The following is a 17,442-nucleotide window of genomic DNA, read 5'->3' on the forward strand; positions in this document are numbered from 1 at the left end:
AGTTGGTAGGCGCGGGACCTCTTTTTTTTTTTTAATAAACAAAATAATAAGAAAACGGTTTTCTTCTTTTCCTTCTTTCCCTCTTCCTCCTCCAGACCCCCCGAGTGAATCCCTGGATAATCCCTGATGCGGCATTATTATTATTAACCACCCGGACCTACAAATCCCGCAGGCTCAGCCGAGACTCTAAGAGTTCCCTAACAGTGCTACAGTAGCCTATGACACCAGCCCCCTGGTTAGGCCGCAGTGCAGCAGAGGCTCATCGTTGCTCAAAAGCAGTATTTGCATGCCGAGAAAAAAAAGCGAGCAAAATTGACAGCGATCAACATCTAAATACTGTCACCGGTTTGTGACGGAGCAACACACAAATCAATACACAAAACGAGCACACACACACACAACCACGGTCGGCTTTCAGTTATTGACCAGGGTAACAACCCGATTCGATTGGAATTATTGAAGCTCGGATCAATTGCTGCCTTGTTGCGAGTCTTTGTCTTGGGTGCAAAAAAAAAAAAAATTCAAAAAAATTGTTCCTGATCCGAATTAGCGGTCAGCCTGGGTCAACAACAAATCACACTTTTCGGTGACAGATTTTTTTTTCCCTGCATCCAGAAACAATTTGATTTTTGTTTTGTCTTTTATTTTATTTCATCTTGTCCTGTTTTATTTCTTGCTGCAACAGAACATCTGTGCTGCAGCCACGCTGGACTGAGACTCCAGCTGGTGCATTTCGCCCATGCACGCCCTGCTCACACTTTTCCAGCCGCCCGGTGTCTTTGGGCTCTAGCATCCAATTACACTTGTTTTCTGCTTATTTATTGCTTATTTGTTCCTCCTGGTGTTACTCAACTCCTCGGGGCGGCCTCCGATTCCCCCGACGAACACTCGCAAACGCGAAATAATTCGAACTCGACTGCTCAAATCTCAACCGCTCCACTCACTCCTCGTTTCTCGCCCTTGTCTCGCCCATCGTCGCTTGACTCACCCCTTGCGCGCCTCCACCGGGTCCTATTGGGGGTAGCCAAGGGGTCATTGTCTTCTGACACCACTCTCCAGTTCTACAGTATTCTCTCTTCACATCGCCACCTTCCACTCGCTGCGGGGCGACACCTGCCCAGCCCCGTCCGATTCTTATGGCCTGGAGCTGTTGAGTTTTCTGTTTTGCCGGTTGTCCAGGTTCCTTATCGCGCTGGCGGACGCGTTTTTTTGACGGTTTGACCCCTCCCCTGACCTCGGTTTCCCTGGACAAGTCGAGCGAGCTCCATGGCTATCACCATCCGCGACCCTTCCATCGCCAGTTCTCACCGGCTCTTCACTGCCCTGCGCGATCCGGAACAGATGCCCCCTCCTCATAATCATACTCCTCCGCCGCTTCCATCGTCGTCGTCGCCCACGCCCAAGATGAGCATGTGGCAGCGTTTGGGCCTGGGCCGATGGCTTCACCACCGCGACGACCGCTCCGGCTCGAGCTCCCCCACCAACAACAACAACAACAACAACAACAACAACAATGGACCCCTGTCCCGACGCATAACTCGAAAGGTCGGTGTTGGCCTGCCTCGACCAGCCACGTTTCGACGCCAGAATTCCGAGCAGCGAGATCGCCTCGCGCCCACCGACCCCGAGCCGCGGCGTGCCCAGTCGGTCGACCGTCGACGCACGCTCAGCGTCCAGCGGACTCAATCCCCTCCTCCAGCCGCTATTGCCAGGCTCTCTGCCCCCGAGGTTGGCTCCTGGGTCGACCAGGCATCTGCTGCCCTGACGATAAGATCCGATGCTGACTCGGCCCATGAAGACTTGCGCGACGCCGCTACTTTGTCCCACGTCGACTCCGCGCCCTCGTACCGCGACGACTATCTCCGGCCCGTGGAGAGCTTCGAAGACCCGCTCGAGCTGGAATTGGAACGGAAATGGATCCTCAACCTAAGCATGCACTTTCGCGACAAGTCGGAACGCGAAAAATTCTTTGTGACATACGCCGAGAGGCCCAATCGGTGGAGGCGAGTGACCATATCGTGTGACTACCGCAACGCACCGCCGGGCTCGTTGGAGTACGATTTGAAGGAGCTGCATTATCAGCGGGATAAAAGTGCTCGTATTTACGAGTCGATTCGAGAATCGCTGCCCGATATCCAATTCTACGACACGGTGACCAATCTCAGACTGGACACGAGCGACGGTCGTTTACACGTACACGTGACGGAGGATGTGAACGAAATCATTCCGTATCCGCCAATTACAAGCATTGGCCATCTTAAAACTCGACTAATTCGAGAGTCCGAACTGTTGTTTGATACCCATCTTTCTGGGTTTGTGTATAGGGTGAAGTTGGATGGGAGGACTTATATTAAAAAGGAGATACCAGGTCCGGACACGGTAGACGAGTTCCTTTACGAAATAAACGCGCTCCATGCGCTGTCCGGTTCCAAGAGCGTCATCCAGTTCGAAGGAATTATAGTTGATGATCGCTGTGAGCGACTCAAGGGTCTAATCATTAGTTATGCTGAACAGGGTGCATTAGTGGACGTCCTGTACGACTTTCGGGGCCAATTAACTATCAAGCGGAGAGAACGCTGGGCCCGCCAGATTGTCCAAGGCCTTTGCGAGATCCACGAAGCCGGCTACGTTCAAGGGGACTTTACGCTATCTAATATTGTTATTGATGCGGACGACAATGCCAAAATCATTGATATCAATCGCAGAGGATGTCCGGTCGGATGGGAACCGCCGGAAATCGCCGCCAAGATCGAGAGCAACCAGAGGATCACCATGTACATTGGCGTCAAATCGGATCTTTTCCAGCTTGGTATGACTTTGTGGGCATTGGCAATGGAAGAAGACGAGCCGGAACGCCAACCTCGCCCGTTGTTTATACCTATCGACGCCAAGGTTCCGGACTATTACAGGAGAGTAATTGCCCACTGTCTTAGCGACCGTCCACAGGAGCGATTGTCGGCCAAGGAATTGCTATCCTTCTTTCCAATCGACCCGGACGAACACATGATTTATGCTACTTTGCCTCCATGGATCGCTCCCGGACACCCGCCCACTTCCAGTCCACCTTACTATGGCAGTCTCCCTCCACGAATCTCCCACCGAAGTGTCTGTCTGGATGATGAGCACGGTTCTGGCCGTCCAGGCGTGGTATATGTCACGCCCGCCGAGTACGATGCGCAGGAAATCGATTATCCTCCACGCGGCCGCCGTCCGTCGACTACGCATGCTCTACCTCCCAGTGACTACCAGCCGTCCATGTACGTCCCATCCAGTGCCTCTCCCAATCTGGACGGACGCCGGTCAATCTCCCACAGTGACTTTGAGCTACACAGAGCATCGTCTCCCGATCTTAGCCTCGAGCCTCGTTTTGAAGAAGTAGAATTCAACGGCACGCAGTATCTGGTTAACCCCGATGGGTTCTCAGCAGAGGAGTTTGAGGCGCTGAGAGACAACACGCACGAGCCACACGACTCGCAGGAGCTTCAGAGTGCACACAGCTCGGGCCTTAGTCGAGTCGTTGTGCCATCGTCCACCGCGGATGGCAGCAAGGAAACCGAAGTTGACCTTGGTAGGGACGCAAATCTAGACTCGCGGGCCCGTGATAGTACCAACAACAAGTCTGAAGAAAAAGAAGTTGGTCGGCTCCCAAACAGTGCATTTTTGGGAGATATTGCTGGTATTGGCGGTCATGCCTCGTGTTCTCTGGACGCTATGATTCCGAGTGATCTCCCACAGTCTGCCAAATTGAAATCGCCTGCCATCAACCAGTCACTCTCAATGACCTCTTTGAATCGAAAATCATCTTTACGCCAATCTGGGCATCTACCAGCCGAAGTACCGGAAACAAAAACGAATCTTATAACTGAAACAGAAATCCCCATGGACCAATATACTCCTACTGAAAGCAAGACGAGCCTGGAAGCATCGCTTCTCAGCTCTCGCCTTCCGATAAACCCAGCCCTTGCTCAACCAGTAACTCTTACGACTGAGCCAGCTACTACACAACCTCTGCAGCCTCCACACCCAGGACGAACATCTTTTCTCCTAGACTCGATCCTCCCAATCAACCCTGCTTCCTCAATGCAATGGCTTGACGGGTCTAAAATCGCAAACTCTCTACCGACGCACATATCCACATAAACAACCTCAATTCGACATTTTCTTCTCAAATACCCCCTTTTTTTGTTGCGCGATACGATACCCATTTTTAATAAGATTGTATCTTGCATTCATAAATCCTCCCCGGATTGTCTTCTGAGCGCCTTTGGAAATCATTTTTCTTAAACCGTTTTCGGCAACGAAATCTTTCCCCTTTTTATGAATACAGTTTTTCCGGTGTGTGGTTAACATGGCGAAACACTTGCGCATTCCAAGGAGTTGATTTTGTTTTATGGCCGGAAATTTACTTTTTTTTTTTTTTTTTTTTTTTCACATGCACAAAAAGGCATCTGGCCGTGGCGCCCTCGGGATTTTTGATATCGATGGTGTTTTTTTTTGTTTTTTTTTGGAGTTGCATGTTTCTGAAATTTCTGGTTTTTTGGGTGCAAAACTGTTTTATTTTCTTCATTACTAGTCTTGTGTTATTTCCACATTTATATTGACTGCATTTAGTGTTCGGCCTCTTGATCTCTCTTTTCTGCCATCATGATTTAACGACTTTCCTTTTTCTTTGGATTATCACGTTTGCTACCTTTCAATTGGTTTTTTTAAGCATTGTATTGCATTGTTTTTTTCTCCCTCATGTATCTAGTTTTCTACCATCCCTTTACCTTACCTTTCATGTCCATTTTTTTCTTTCTCTTTTTCTTTTTTTCCTTGTGTATTGGTAAGGGGTTTGGTTTGGGATATAGATGGTTGTATTATGGAATTTATTTTCTTCTTGAACTTCCTCAAATGTGGTCTCAATAAATCAGTACAGCCTCGCTGCAGTAGAACAATTGAGGGTATTTCTTCTCCTCGGTAGTACACTATCAATCAATTCCGAAAAGGTTCACGTCATTCCAATTCTTGCAGTGATGATGCCGACTTTTCGTACACCTTTGCATAGGTCCTATTTGGCGGTGGTGGTGTCCATATTTCATTTAGCCGTACCACCGGGACTGGTTGCTGTTGCTTTGCATTCTGCCGGCGTTTGAACCAGAATATCAAGCCTGAGACTATGGCGATAGCGGCGATGGGGCCGATGACAGCGCCTGCGATCCATGCTTGGCTGTTACTGCTGGTGGCTGTTTTCTCGGGGAGTGTGGTGTTTGTTGGTAGATTGGTGCAGGTTGGAGAAGGGGTGCTGGTGGTAGGAGCACTGGTGATGGGAGAACCAGCGGTTGGAACGCTAGATGTTGAAATACTGGCTGGAATAATGGTCGAGGTGCTAGTCGAAGTCGTGCTCGAAAACGAAGTAGAAGAAGATTTAGAAGATTTAGAAGACTGGCCTATGGAACCAACATCTAAGTTCAGCATGTCATTCTCCACGATTCAATAAACGTACCTGAGCTTGTAGTAATAGTAATAGTAGTTGTAGTTGTAGTAGTAATAGTTGCTGCGGGCAGCTCACGGTAAACCGTAGTCGCAGGCCAGACCTTCGCGCAGAAAATATTCGTGGCAGAAGGTGCTGCATTCGGCGATTTTTGAAAGATGGTCATGGTATAGCAATGAGCTGAGGTGCTGTGGCGGTGGTGATCTCAGTTAGCCACTCATAAACTTTTACTGTTGTCATACTCACCAACCAAACGTGCTTCCGTCATTATAGGTGATGACTTCGTTGACACATGCTGTAGCCCATTTACACGGGGTTGCTGAACAACCTTGGGCGAATTGTCCAGACGTAGTCCAGAAATTGGGGTCGGTCAGTGCTTGCTCTGTGACGGATTCAACTCAGACGGTTTTCGAGAATATGGTTTTAGTGAAACACGTCTTTTCTTACTAGTTGAAGGTCCAAGATACCATCCAATAAAGTGTGGATCATCTAGTATGTATATCGACGTACTCTGGCTCATGCCTTGGTGAAACCAGAGCATCCAGGAGAGGAGGAGTACGAGCCATAGTGAGTTCATGGTTCACGACAACCTCATGATCTTCAATATCTGGCGGATTGCTCGGACGGTACTGGTCAATTTCAATTTTACATAAATGGATGCATTTATTGCAACAAATATCTTCATATATACAGTGCCCCTTTTTGACATCAATAAGCAGAACATGGTAACTTGGTGACAGCAGCGTCATCACGTACATACAACATCCTGGCCAGTCTGGGGCCATTTTCCACGAACAATCCACCCGAACGCCAAAAGGTGCAAAAACAAATATACGATATCCGCCGTAGTTCCGAATGCAGGGGTAAATACTATGCGATGGGAAGGGCCGCGGTTTCCTAATAAGAAAAAAAAGGCTTTCCACCCTAGGCCCTCGGCTTAGGGCTAATTTCGAACGTCTGACTCTAGAGACGTTTGCAACCACTCACTGTCGCCCTGTTTTTCTTTATCGCATGCACGGCATGTTGCACAATTTAAATAGGGCTGTGGCGTGTTTAATTGGCTTGTATAGGCGCCGCCCTTTGTTTCAGCCTCGCGTCAACTCCTGTCAACTTATTTTTGACGTAATATGTTATTAAACGATTCGGAGCTTCCTCCTTTGTCCCAACCAAAAACTATTTGTATTTGTTGAGACTCGCTCGATGACACTCTGTTCTGAGCGCAGATCCTCTGCAATGTCATTATTTAGCCTGCGCTTCTTGCGCTTGGTGGCTCTGGTCAGCCCCCTAGTCCTTCTGTCATTCTATGTATTGAACACCAACTGGGGTCCATTCCATTCTCCTTTCTCGTGCTCCTTCCAACCAAACCAGTCCTAGCACGTAGACATACAGACAGCCCCTGATCAGAACTCCACTTTGAAAGAGCCTGCATCCGGAGATATCCTAAGTGTTTCCAATACAACTATAACGTCTTCTACTGACAACTTAGCAATCTCGGGCATTCCAGATAAAGTATGGCAAGCTGCCAAACTCAACAACTTGACAGAGGACCAGCGAGACTGGTCCAACACCTGGACTACAAGGAACCCTTTTCGTCTCGAACTCTTGACAGACCGATCCAGCGAGACCTTAGTCCGAACACACCATCTCAAGACACGCCCTGATATCGTTCGATTTGCTGCTTGATGATATCGTACCCAAGTTTGTAACGTGTTACCCTCTGTCTGTAGACCTCTTAAAGGAAATTTCAAGGTGATGTTTACCACTCGCCAACTGTTCTATCCTGGTCGGCTTAGGCATTCTTTGGATCTAATTCTATACCTGCTCAACTACACTGCACATAGAATAACAAGACTAAACAGAATTCCAGAAATAAGCTGTGGTATTTCAACTGGCAGAAATTGACCTCATAGTTGCATTTATTTCAATATTCTGTGTGTATTAGACATCTATACATCATTCTTATTAAATATTCTTTGATAATACGAAATACTATTCTAGGGTGAGAAGTGCATGTACAACACTATATTCAGTTTTAGCCCTCTGCTGTTGCTTTACATTGCAAGTATACATATGATTTATTTTCAATTACTATTGCATATAAAAGCTAATCAGAGTCGCGTAACATCTTCATTAGTTCTGAAAATGACCCCAAACATCAAGGAAAAGTCAGTTATAGCCGGAAATGTGTAGCTTAGCTCATTCCTATTAATCTAAAATAATCCTCTTTCCCAATATTAATATCATATTACCGTGGATGCATTACTACAATTAAAGTATATTTGATCGTCATCAAGATACAACAAAACGATAACCCAGGAACGATTTACAGGGAGAGCCAAATCTTGATGATTCTTTTATACTCTACGAGAAAGTATACAAATCCATTCTATCCAACCTGCGATCTCAATTGGCTTATTTTTTGAATAACTACAGGCCAAATTTGCATTGCAAATGATCGCTATCGCTGGCTTGGGTTGCCATCTCTACCTGCGAATCTTCAAGGCCCCAGCCTTGTCTACGTTTCAAATTATCGGACGAATTGTGCTTGGAGTCACGGCAGCATGGACCATAGCATTCTTCTTTGGCAGCGTGTTTCAATGCCTCCCCGTTACAATCAGGCTGCTTAAAGTTGTCTTAAGACGCTGATGTTGTTGTTATTCAATACTTTTAATACATGACATATTGCTCATTACGAATATTATCGCAACCAAATGCATCTTACATACGTAAAAACGATATGCGACGCTAAACCGCACAGCATAGTGCCACTTTATGCCCAGCATGACTCCATGATCGCTTATAGATCACTCACGGAGCTAGAACTGCAAGCTCTAGGGAACTCACAGCGGCGTATAGCGACTCTAGGAAGGCTCTAGGAGTATACAGAGTCATCTTCTAGGCCTAAGCGCTCAGTGATCCTACTAAGTGTGAAAATTGAGAGATCCATACTTTTTTTCCTCTTTTTGACCCAACCTTTACTCCTTTATTTCTTTTTTTTTTTCAATTATAGCTATGACGAGAATCATAAGCGTGGACTATTATAGGTAGCATACGAGTCCCTATGATGGCTATGTTCAGACTTTTGTATATAGACACTCGATTTACCATAACGTATCTGATGTCGTCCACCGTGTCATATTTCTCATATCAAATAGCCTTAATTGATACTACTATTACTCTCAACAATCTTTATTATCACTGCGATAATACCCACTTATCTCGATTGATCTTAGGTCCTTTCTTCCCATCTGTTCAATGTTAGCAGAATATTCGACAATGGAAGATTATTTATCTGTTTCCTGTCTTAATTCGACTCAATACTTACTTCTCAAAGTTCACTGGACCACCCACGTATCACAATCACCAACGTGTAAATACAATAATACACCTCGGGCATTTAACTTTGTCTCTTAGTGAAAACCACATTTTGCTGTGGTACACCGGATGAGAAATGGTCTACAATGCGGGAGTAAAAATCTTTGCCGTCAAAATTCGAGCCTTTGGGGAAGCTTATATCGTAATCTTTGACCGTTCTGGCTATCACAGAACGCAGTTCCATCATCGCGACAGTCCTTCCTACGCAGTTATAGTAACCTATGTAATTTTAGCTAGTCATTTCATCTCACGTTTGATTGGATGTGAATTGAGTCGACGAACCTAAAGAAAATGGGAAAAATCCCTGACGGTTCAAGATCAACTCTGGGCGTGTGGTCCACCGCTCAGGGATAAACTCGTCTGGGTCGACGAAATTACGCTTATCTGTCAATTCTCCAAATTAGATTAAGCCGAAGAAACAATATTCTGGTGACATTACCGCGTCCTTGTTGGTATGGGCCGAGACAGACGATCGTGTCACCTGGAATGTACACACTCCCAATCGTCAACCCCTCGGGAGGAGTTAAGCGTTGGTTCTGGAAGATCACCGACGGATACAGACGCAGACACTCGTTAATTATGCCATCTAGCAAAGGAAGTTGCTTCCCACATGCGTATGTATTGTTTTCGAATGCATTGGTAACTTCTGTCCGAAGCTTCGATTGATATTCAGGACGCTCAGCAAGGAGGATAAGCAAGAGTGCAAGTGTCGATGCAGCGGGATCGCTGAAATTTGTAAGCCAGCAGCGAGAGAAATTATAAAAAATAGGAATTTACCTTCCAGCTCCAATGATCATACGAGCCTCATTATCTAGTAATTGTCTTCCGACTGCATCGTCCGTTGAGTTCTTCAAAAGGTGGCCCAGGAGATCTGGTCTTGGATTACCAACCTGGTATAGTTAGAACACACCCTTTCAAAGAAAGACATTGAATGAGCGAACCTTTTTTCTCCTGTCAACCTCATTTGCTGCCCACCTATTAAACTCACCCATGGGACCCTTGTACGTGAAGGTCTCCATGATGGTGAGCAAATAAGGAACGTGTAGAAGTAACCCGATAGCTATAACGCCCCGCTCAATGGCACCAAAAACCTTCTTCGCGATGTCGGTTGTCTCTCCTTCTAGGAAACGAGTAGAGTTTCCAAATCCTAGTGTGCTTATGACGTCGTAGCTATAGTGTTTGGTCAAGGCATTGGCTGATACTGGCTGGCCAAGGGATTTGTCTAGCTGTTGGTGTAAAATGCTGGTAAATTCCTCCACAATGGGGCCGTAATCAGCGAGCGCTATGGTTGAAAGTTAGTCCTGAACTCGTATATCCGAATATCGATACACACATTCTTTCATAGCAACGTCCCAAATCTTCCGCCTCTCCTTGTGAAATACTGGATCGTCTGTTGTATGAACCGAGTCTGTCAATGCAGCGTAGAACGGGGCTTTCTTAACCGTGGCTTTCAGTCCATGAACCAGCTGAATAGCGGCTGGGTCTCCGATGGTGATCTCACGAGGACCTGTGATATTGGAATTAGTCTTCTCGGGCCGTTCAAGTTCTGTATCGAGGATTTTATTTACCTGTTCTCACGTAGTCGCCATACTCCTCGTGTAGTTTCTGGGTCACTTGATACCACCTGGCCTTTGACTTGACCGTCTGCCATACTGCCCAGAATTTTGACAGTCTAGCACCGAAAGGACCGGGAAAATGTCTGAGCCGGTGGAAGAATGCCCGGTATACTAATATATTGACAGCAAGGGAGACCAACGTATAGCACACGAGCGTCAAGGCTCGTCGATTGGCCTCCCAGAAACTGTACTCGCCATAACGGTAAAAAACGCCCAGAAGTACCCAATGTGAAGCGGCAACGGAACCAGTCGTTGTGAACGGGTACAGGTCAATAAAGGCTCGTCTAATGACCTGGTGAATCACCACACCAGCCGTTGCTCCGGAAAGCAACAAGTTGGTGGAAAATAAAGTCTTGACAAAATCCATCTTGACAGGAAAGGGATGAGTAACCAAGTGCAAGTCTAGAGACCGCTGCATTCAATAAGCCTGGCTTAATATATACACCGAGTCATGCCACAGAGCAAGTGCCTCGGTCTATTTTGCAAATATCAGCGAAGTTGAAGCGAGTCAGGAGACTACATATACAGCAATGACCTACAACAAAACTTTAACAGGTCCACGATATTGCATATCTCAAAAATCAGCAATGAGTTAAAGTTTTCCAATAATCTGGAAAACCAACAGGACTAAGTGCAAGGATTATAAATTTATAACAATAAAAACACAACGTAGGTGTATAATATATTGATTGTATGATTTTAGCTTTATCCGAGGTGGGTCTATATCCATTTTTTATCGAAGGTTACTACCATAGCTCCAGATCGTCTGTGGGCCGTTGGTGGCCTAATTGTTGGTAAATTCCAAATACAAGTGTAAAGACAATTGATTTTCTTCTAGTTATCATATCTAGCAACTATTTAGTGACCTTTTTCCAACACAAGGATTCATGTACTTAACCTGTTAGAGTCTGCATAACCCTGCTCTACCGGACTATAATTCGAGGTATCAACCAGTCAATCAATCTACATCGAGCACAAGTCAACAGCTTCTACGATATAGACAATCATGGCAACTCAGACAATCACAATAAATGACCATATCAAGTCGAAACCGATACGAGATGATTGGTTTTATCCGGACGATTTTGCAAACGACCTGAAAGGTACCGATCTTTCAGACAAGTTTATCCATGAGACAATTAATGCGGCCTGGGAGTATGCTAGATGTGTGATCCCCAATTTTACCAATTGGGACCGATATGTTGCTTTCATCCGTACACTCGAGATTGCGGTTATTGCTGAGTTTCGTGGTGATCTTGTCGACCCTGCTAGCGATGATGTACTCGGATTCAACATCCCAGAACTTTTGGATATTCTTTATGGTGCAACTGCAGGTCGTGAAGAGATGGAACGTGAATTTCGGACTTTCCTCATATTCACCTCGGAAAAGGCCAGCGATAAATGCACCTCGGATTTGTTCCGTCGATACGTGAATGCACTAGCTTCGTCGCCAAAGAACTGGTTCAGGATCCGAGACTGTGATGCCCTGGCTCGCTTCACTTTGGCTGGCGCACTGGTATGCTGTGATATCGATGACGTTTGGTTTCGAGAAGACGAATTTCAGATCCTCAGCGAAATCGCCGATACCCTTTATGACGCTGTTGCCTTTTACAAGCACCGTGCGGAGGGAGAAACACATAGCACTTTCGCCTACATCGACCCGGAACTCCGAAGGGAGAGCTTCCACGTGTGCCGTACGCTTTTGTGGCGCCTTGAAGTCGCCTGGGCACGCGATGTTAAGTTTCTAGCTGTGCTCAACTTCATTCGATGGTTTGGCGGTCCGATTCATATGACGACGAGACGTTACCGTTTTGTCGATGATGGCCTTACGTTAGGCACGCCCGAGACTGAAGAAGTCATTCTCCAGACTCGCCAGAATTTCAAGCTCTGGAACCGGGTGGACGCTAGTGTAAAGAAGCAGGATACGATTACGGAGGAGTTACCGAGAAAGCTTCATTCGAACACCGTGGTCCACAAAGAATTTTTGATCGACGGACTTGCCGAAATGCTGGAGATCGACGAGAGTCAACATTGCAATAGCTGTCAATATCGCCCTTCGTACGGCGCCGATTCTCCTGGTCAGTTTGGAGGCGTCAGACTCTGTGGTGGGTGTAGAACAGAGTGGTCGGATTACGCCAAATCATTGCCAGCCCGCGCCGAGAAGGTTTTTCCTGTGCTCTCGTCTGCTAAGCAGGCTGGTACTACCAAATAGTGACAAATGTTCTGATATGGCTATGGTAGCAACGTTCATAGCTTACTGGTGTTAGAATATTTGGCATTCAGCGTTTTGAGAATAGATTCAAAACACCCCAAATTACATGTATGTTAGATAGTGCTAAAATTTGATAATGCTCGTTTTTCATTACCTTAGCCCTGATGACGAATACTACCGTAAATGTGAATATAATATATAATTTCCCAGCTGATAATCACTGATCTGCTCATACTCACTTCAAATAAGCAACAATATCTGGTTCCATCATGGCACAATATCCTTAGGAAGATACAGTTTCCAGATACCTACCGCAGTAACACATGTACCCTTGGGCTTGCTTCTAACAGCTTACTGTAAAATTGTCGAGTACATGACTCGCGCCAAAAATTCTGCCCCTGAATACGTGTACACATCCCCGGGTTACGTGCTTATAAGTGGACAGTATGGATCAAAAATACAGTTTGAACTTTGTGTGGTTTCCACCACTATTGAGCATCAAATATGGAGCGGCTTATTGGAACTTGCAGGAGTCAGGTTTTTGCCACATTCAAAGGCCAAATTCCCTGCTAATATTCTAAATTTAAATAATAACTATTTTTTAACATCCATACGCATGGCTTGAAGTTATAAGAGTCAAGAAATTGTCATCAATAAGGAGAAGCGTAATTGAATTAATCTACATTGCTCAAAACATGGGCTTTATCTATGATCGTTGACTAGCTAAGGAGACTTCCAAACCTCAGCCAGCCGAGGAATTTGTCATAAAACCAACAGCAATTTTAAGATCTACAGATATCCCGATGCGTATAAAGAGGTTTATGGCCCATCAACTGTGCGTGGCTCCAGCCGAGGTGGATTTGACTCGCATCATACCTCTGGGTTAGGGCTAGGTCCCGTTTGGCCTACTTGAGCTTAATACATAGTAGTGAATTCCAATAGAGGCAGCATGTGAACGCTTGAAACCCAGTGGCGTGCCCGATAGCCCCCAAATTTGACCCATCTACGTGGTAACATAACTGATAGTACCCAGTACAATGGCATGACTCGAGGATCGTGTGAATGATTTCCCTTACGCAATCGATCCAATCGATCCGCGCATTATTTAGTGGGGTGTCACTATAATAAATACGACTCCGTTTTGAGTTTTTCATTTTAACAAATCAGTCTTCTTCAATGTAAATAAATGAGCTTAGAAAATCAAGGAAATGGAGGTCCCCCGCAAAGGCCTGAAATTGTGGTAACTATTAATCGTGGAGCTTCGCTCCACTATTACCATTCATACGCATAAACGAAAATACCCCAATTGGTTGCTAGAACACTATAAACTCTAAAAGGTGACAAATTTCTTTTTCAGCTAGCGCCATTCATTTGCATAACTAATAAAAATTTATGAATGATTAAAATTCCAAATCTCTGTTTTTTTGGCTAGCTCTATCGCCTTTAACGTCTAAGTCTCTAAGGATTATTTGCATATACTAAATTTTTGAAATTTGCTTTTTTTCAATGTTGGCTTTGCCTTCTATTATATAGTGCTCGTAAAAATATCATATTTTTAGATATATTATGAATCCAATATATCTATTACAATAAAACCTAGGGTCAAGCATTATCTAGATGAAGAATATTCTCGTATTAAGGGTTACATAGTAAGTAGTACGTAGTAGGAATACGAGTCGTCGAGTACAGTGGTAGTAGATCTCATTAACCTGATGTAGCTAGCTCCAGACTAGTATCGCGACTATGCAGGGTTGGTTCGGTAGATGTAGTCCGGTACATGGGTGGCGCGGCCCGGAGGCAAGGTTCCAATCTACACCTCTACAAGCGGTAGTCCGCATGGGGGATATTTCTCCGGTTCCGGTCTTGCCGCCATACTGATTACATTCACTCCACCAAAGAAGCATATTTTTGACACTAAAAAGAAAGAATCAAGAAAATGAATGAAACAGAGGCATAAAAACAAAAACATACAACAGCTGGGATTCGCTGGTGGTCACCCACCCAACTACTAACCAGCCGGCGTGTGGCTTAAGTATGGCTGAGCGGACGGGAAGCCCTGTTTTCCACACCCTATGGTCGTATGTACTAGTTGTATAGATTTAATGATTTATATAGAAAGCTCATATATCGATTTGAGTGTTGCTAGGGCTTGGTGGTGATCAAACTTGTACTTTTCTAGGCGGTGTTGTTTACTTGCTGCTAGTGGTCCATTCCCAAGACACCCAATGACTTGCCTTGAGAAACTCTTGAATAGCTGACGCTGTGGTGGTGATGTGATCATTGAAGAATTCTTCTGGGGGAGAATACAAGGCCGGCGAGTGAAGTGTTGGAAGCGGTGTTTTTGAAACAATAAAAAACGTCTCATAGTGTGAGAGAATAATCTCGGTATCCATCACCTCGTTCGCAGGCATGTTCCAAAACATGGGATAGTGGACACGTCACTTTGAGCCATATGCCTCGTGGAAGCTGATCGTATCAAATAGAGTAGTATTCTGCGCTCCTGCATACTTCCATGGACCAGGGTGAGCAGTAGGCTCAAGTGGCTAGTTTCATCAAATAGTCTAATTTTGAGTAAATTTAGTGATCGAGAGAGTGAGCAAAAGAGTGAGTAAACAAAGAAGTGGTCACTTCTATTCACTTACACTTCGCAGTGAGCATGGATATAATACTCAGTGAATGCTCAGCAGTGTTCAGTGATGGAAGGATGGTTGCTCATGTAATACCAAGTAAAAACGGCGAGGAAGGGACAAGAGCTACTGCACATATCAATTGATAATTTACATATATGCTTCCTGGACAGAGTTAGTTATACATAGGTAGATGTGTATTTCAAGGTTTCATATGATGATAATGAGCAGGCTATATTGAGATACTTTTTGTAGCACTGGAAACTAAACAGATAACCGTTGAAAAAAACCCTTGAAATCTACCTAATGAATGCAAGGATGGGTTGATAAACTAGGCTATGCTCCTGCTTGTTATTTTATTTTTTGCACCTTCCTCGGTCTTCCTCGGCGTCGGGGGGACCCTCCAGTCTTTGTATTCTCGGCTTCATTCAACCTTGTCTCGAGAACTGACCGCTTCAATTCGTCATCTGTGAGTACCATACCCTTTTTGCGCTTGGCTTTTAGTAATTTGCGTACCTCCATCCCGTTTCTCTTCACTGAATACCAGCCAGGCTCCACATCTTTCCCCGAGTCAGCTGGATCAAAACCATCGGATATAATCCATTTATGATACCGGCGCCCCATAAATACTTTCCAGTCGTCGATATGGCTAGCCACAAATGGTCGATGCGAAGTTACTGCATATTCATGTATTTGGTCAATCATGTCAATGAGCTCGCCAGCATGTTGGCGATTGCACGTGTCCCCCCACCATATCAACTTCATGTGCTAAAGACCAAAAATAGGATCAGTTCCAGGATGAGGGTATATCAAAAGATTTAGATTGTAGCTCACGCTATCATCATCACAAAGAGGATCATCGGCCGAATCAGGATCATTTTGAAAACAATTAGGCAGATAACCAACATACATCTTCCACATACTGCCGCTAGAAGTAAATCCAAATATGGGAAATATTCTGCTTTCAGGCGATTGGTACTCCTTTTTTCCAGGTTGACGAACCAGGTTGTCTAACATTTGAAGATAGGTATTGAATGCAAGCTTCAATTGTAGCTTAACCTGAACTTCGGACTTTTCGTCCTTTTTGGCTTCATATACTGCAAATGGGAAAAGAAGAGTATGTTCGCCCCATTTCGGATCAGTGACCAAAGATAATCCATCAAGCTCCCAGATATTATTTCCTAGTTGAGTCTCCTCAAGGGATCTTCGAATCCTTCTTTCCCTCTCATCAACACCCTCGTCTTCTGGGTCTCCAGACTCATACACGGACAGACCGAAAGTGATATCTGGAATTATTTTCCCCATATATATCAAGTTTTTATATCGACTCGTTTCAATCTCCACATTATCGAGAATAGTCGCCTTGTAATTATATTCGCGCTTGTCCCTTAGACAAAGAAAGATAAGCCGCCACGTTATTGTCCGGGGGGTCCCGAAATTTAATTTGATACTTACATGCGGAGTCGTTCATCATCTCGAAGTCTACCAAAGATATCTCTCCAGGCGTCCGCTTCCCAGTTGAATTCAGAGAAATGATCTAACAAAGCCTGCCTGGAATGCTGGACCACAGTCTCGACACGTCTAAGAAACTTTCTCTGATAATTATCGGGAATAAGTTTGATTCGGTTACGAATAGACATGCTTTTTCCTCCTGGAAGATCAGAATAATCTTCCATAAAACGATCTTGGCGATGAGGGAGAAAAGTTAGTGATGTACGACTAAAAACATTTTTGCGAAGCTGGTCGATGGCCGCTGTCCGGTCGGCTTCAGTCATGGGGGTATCCATGTCTCCCGATCACTTTTATACGTGCGGTGGAAACTGATTCGTTACGGTCAACACGATCATTAACAAAAAAAAGAAAGAAAGGAAAGAAAAAGAAAAAGATATATTATTATGAAAAATGAAGCAAAGCGTATTTAGACAGACCGAAAGAGGAAGAGAGGGGTTTAGGCAGCAAGGCTGAAACCAGTTAGCAAGGCGCATTTACCATGCTAACCTGCGCCTTATTAGATAGCCAAATAAGGAAAGATAGCGCATAGAAGGACCATTATAAGAAAGAACCCAAGGGTGCTTTAGTAAAACTCCCAACTCTTCGAAATTTCGGAAACTCGATTTTGAGCCACCTCTATTATCCCGT

General features: G+C 45.0%; 5 protein-coding genes across 5 annotated transcripts; 2 read left to right on the forward strand and 3 right to left on the reverse strand.

Annotated features, from left to right (window-relative positions):
- Positions 1-1,266: 1,266 nt before the first annotated feature.
- On the forward strand, positions 1,267-4,140 carry TRUGW13939_07611 (uncharacterized protein; the record flags this gene model as incomplete). The annotated part of the gene is made up of 1 exon (XM_035490750.1): positions 1,267-4,140. The coding sequence occupies one exon, from the start codon at positions 1,267-1,269 to the stop codon at positions 4,138-4,140; it is 2,874 nt and encodes a 957-aa protein (XP_035346643.1).
- An 855-nt stretch (positions 4,141-4,995) lies between these two features.
- TRUGW13939_07612 (uncharacterized protein) lies at positions 4,996-5,741 on the reverse strand (the record flags this gene model as incomplete). Its single annotated transcript, XM_035490751.1, has 2 exons — positions 4,996-5,429; positions 5,720-5,741. 2 exons carry the CDS (start codon positions 5,739-5,741, stop codon positions 4,996-4,998), a joined length of 456 nt encoding a protein of 151 aa, XP_035346644.1.
- A 3,129-nt stretch (positions 5,742-8,870) lies between these two features.
- Positions 8,871-10,831, reverse strand: TRUGW13939_07613 (uncharacterized protein; the record flags this gene model as incomplete). Its single annotated transcript, XM_035490752.1, has 7 exons — positions 8,871-9,067; positions 9,131-9,232; positions 9,288-9,574; positions 9,626-9,738; positions 9,790-10,130; positions 10,182-10,355; positions 10,417-10,831. The coding sequence occupies 7 exons, from the start codon at positions 10,829-10,831 to the stop codon at positions 8,871-8,873; spliced, it is 1,629 nt and encodes a 542-aa protein (XP_035346645.1).
- A 639-nt stretch (positions 10,832-11,470) lies between these two features.
- TRUGW13939_07614 (uncharacterized protein) lies at positions 11,471-12,676 on the forward strand (the record flags this gene model as incomplete). The annotated part of the gene is made up of 1 exon (XM_035490753.1): positions 11,471-12,676. One exon carries the CDS (start codon positions 11,471-11,473, stop codon positions 12,674-12,676), a length of 1,206 nt encoding a protein of 401 aa, XP_035346646.1.
- A 2,978-nt stretch (positions 12,677-15,654) lies between these two features.
- On the reverse strand, positions 15,655-17,090 carry TRUGW13939_07615 (uncharacterized protein; the record flags this gene model as incomplete). Its single annotated transcript, XM_035490754.1, has 3 exons — positions 15,655-16,071; positions 16,138-16,690; positions 16,759-17,090. The coding sequence occupies 3 exons, from the start codon at positions 17,088-17,090 to the stop codon at positions 15,655-15,657; spliced, it is 1,302 nt and encodes a 433-aa protein (XP_035346647.1).
- Between the last annotated feature and the right edge of the window lie 352 nt (positions 17,091-17,442).

This window comes from Talaromyces rugulosus, chromosome IV (genome assembly GCF_013368755.1).
Source record: "Talaromyces rugulosus chromosome IV, complete sequence".
Lineage (NCBI taxonomy): Eukaryota > Fungi > Ascomycota > Eurotiomycetes > Eurotiales > Trichocomaceae > Talaromyces > Talaromyces rugulosus.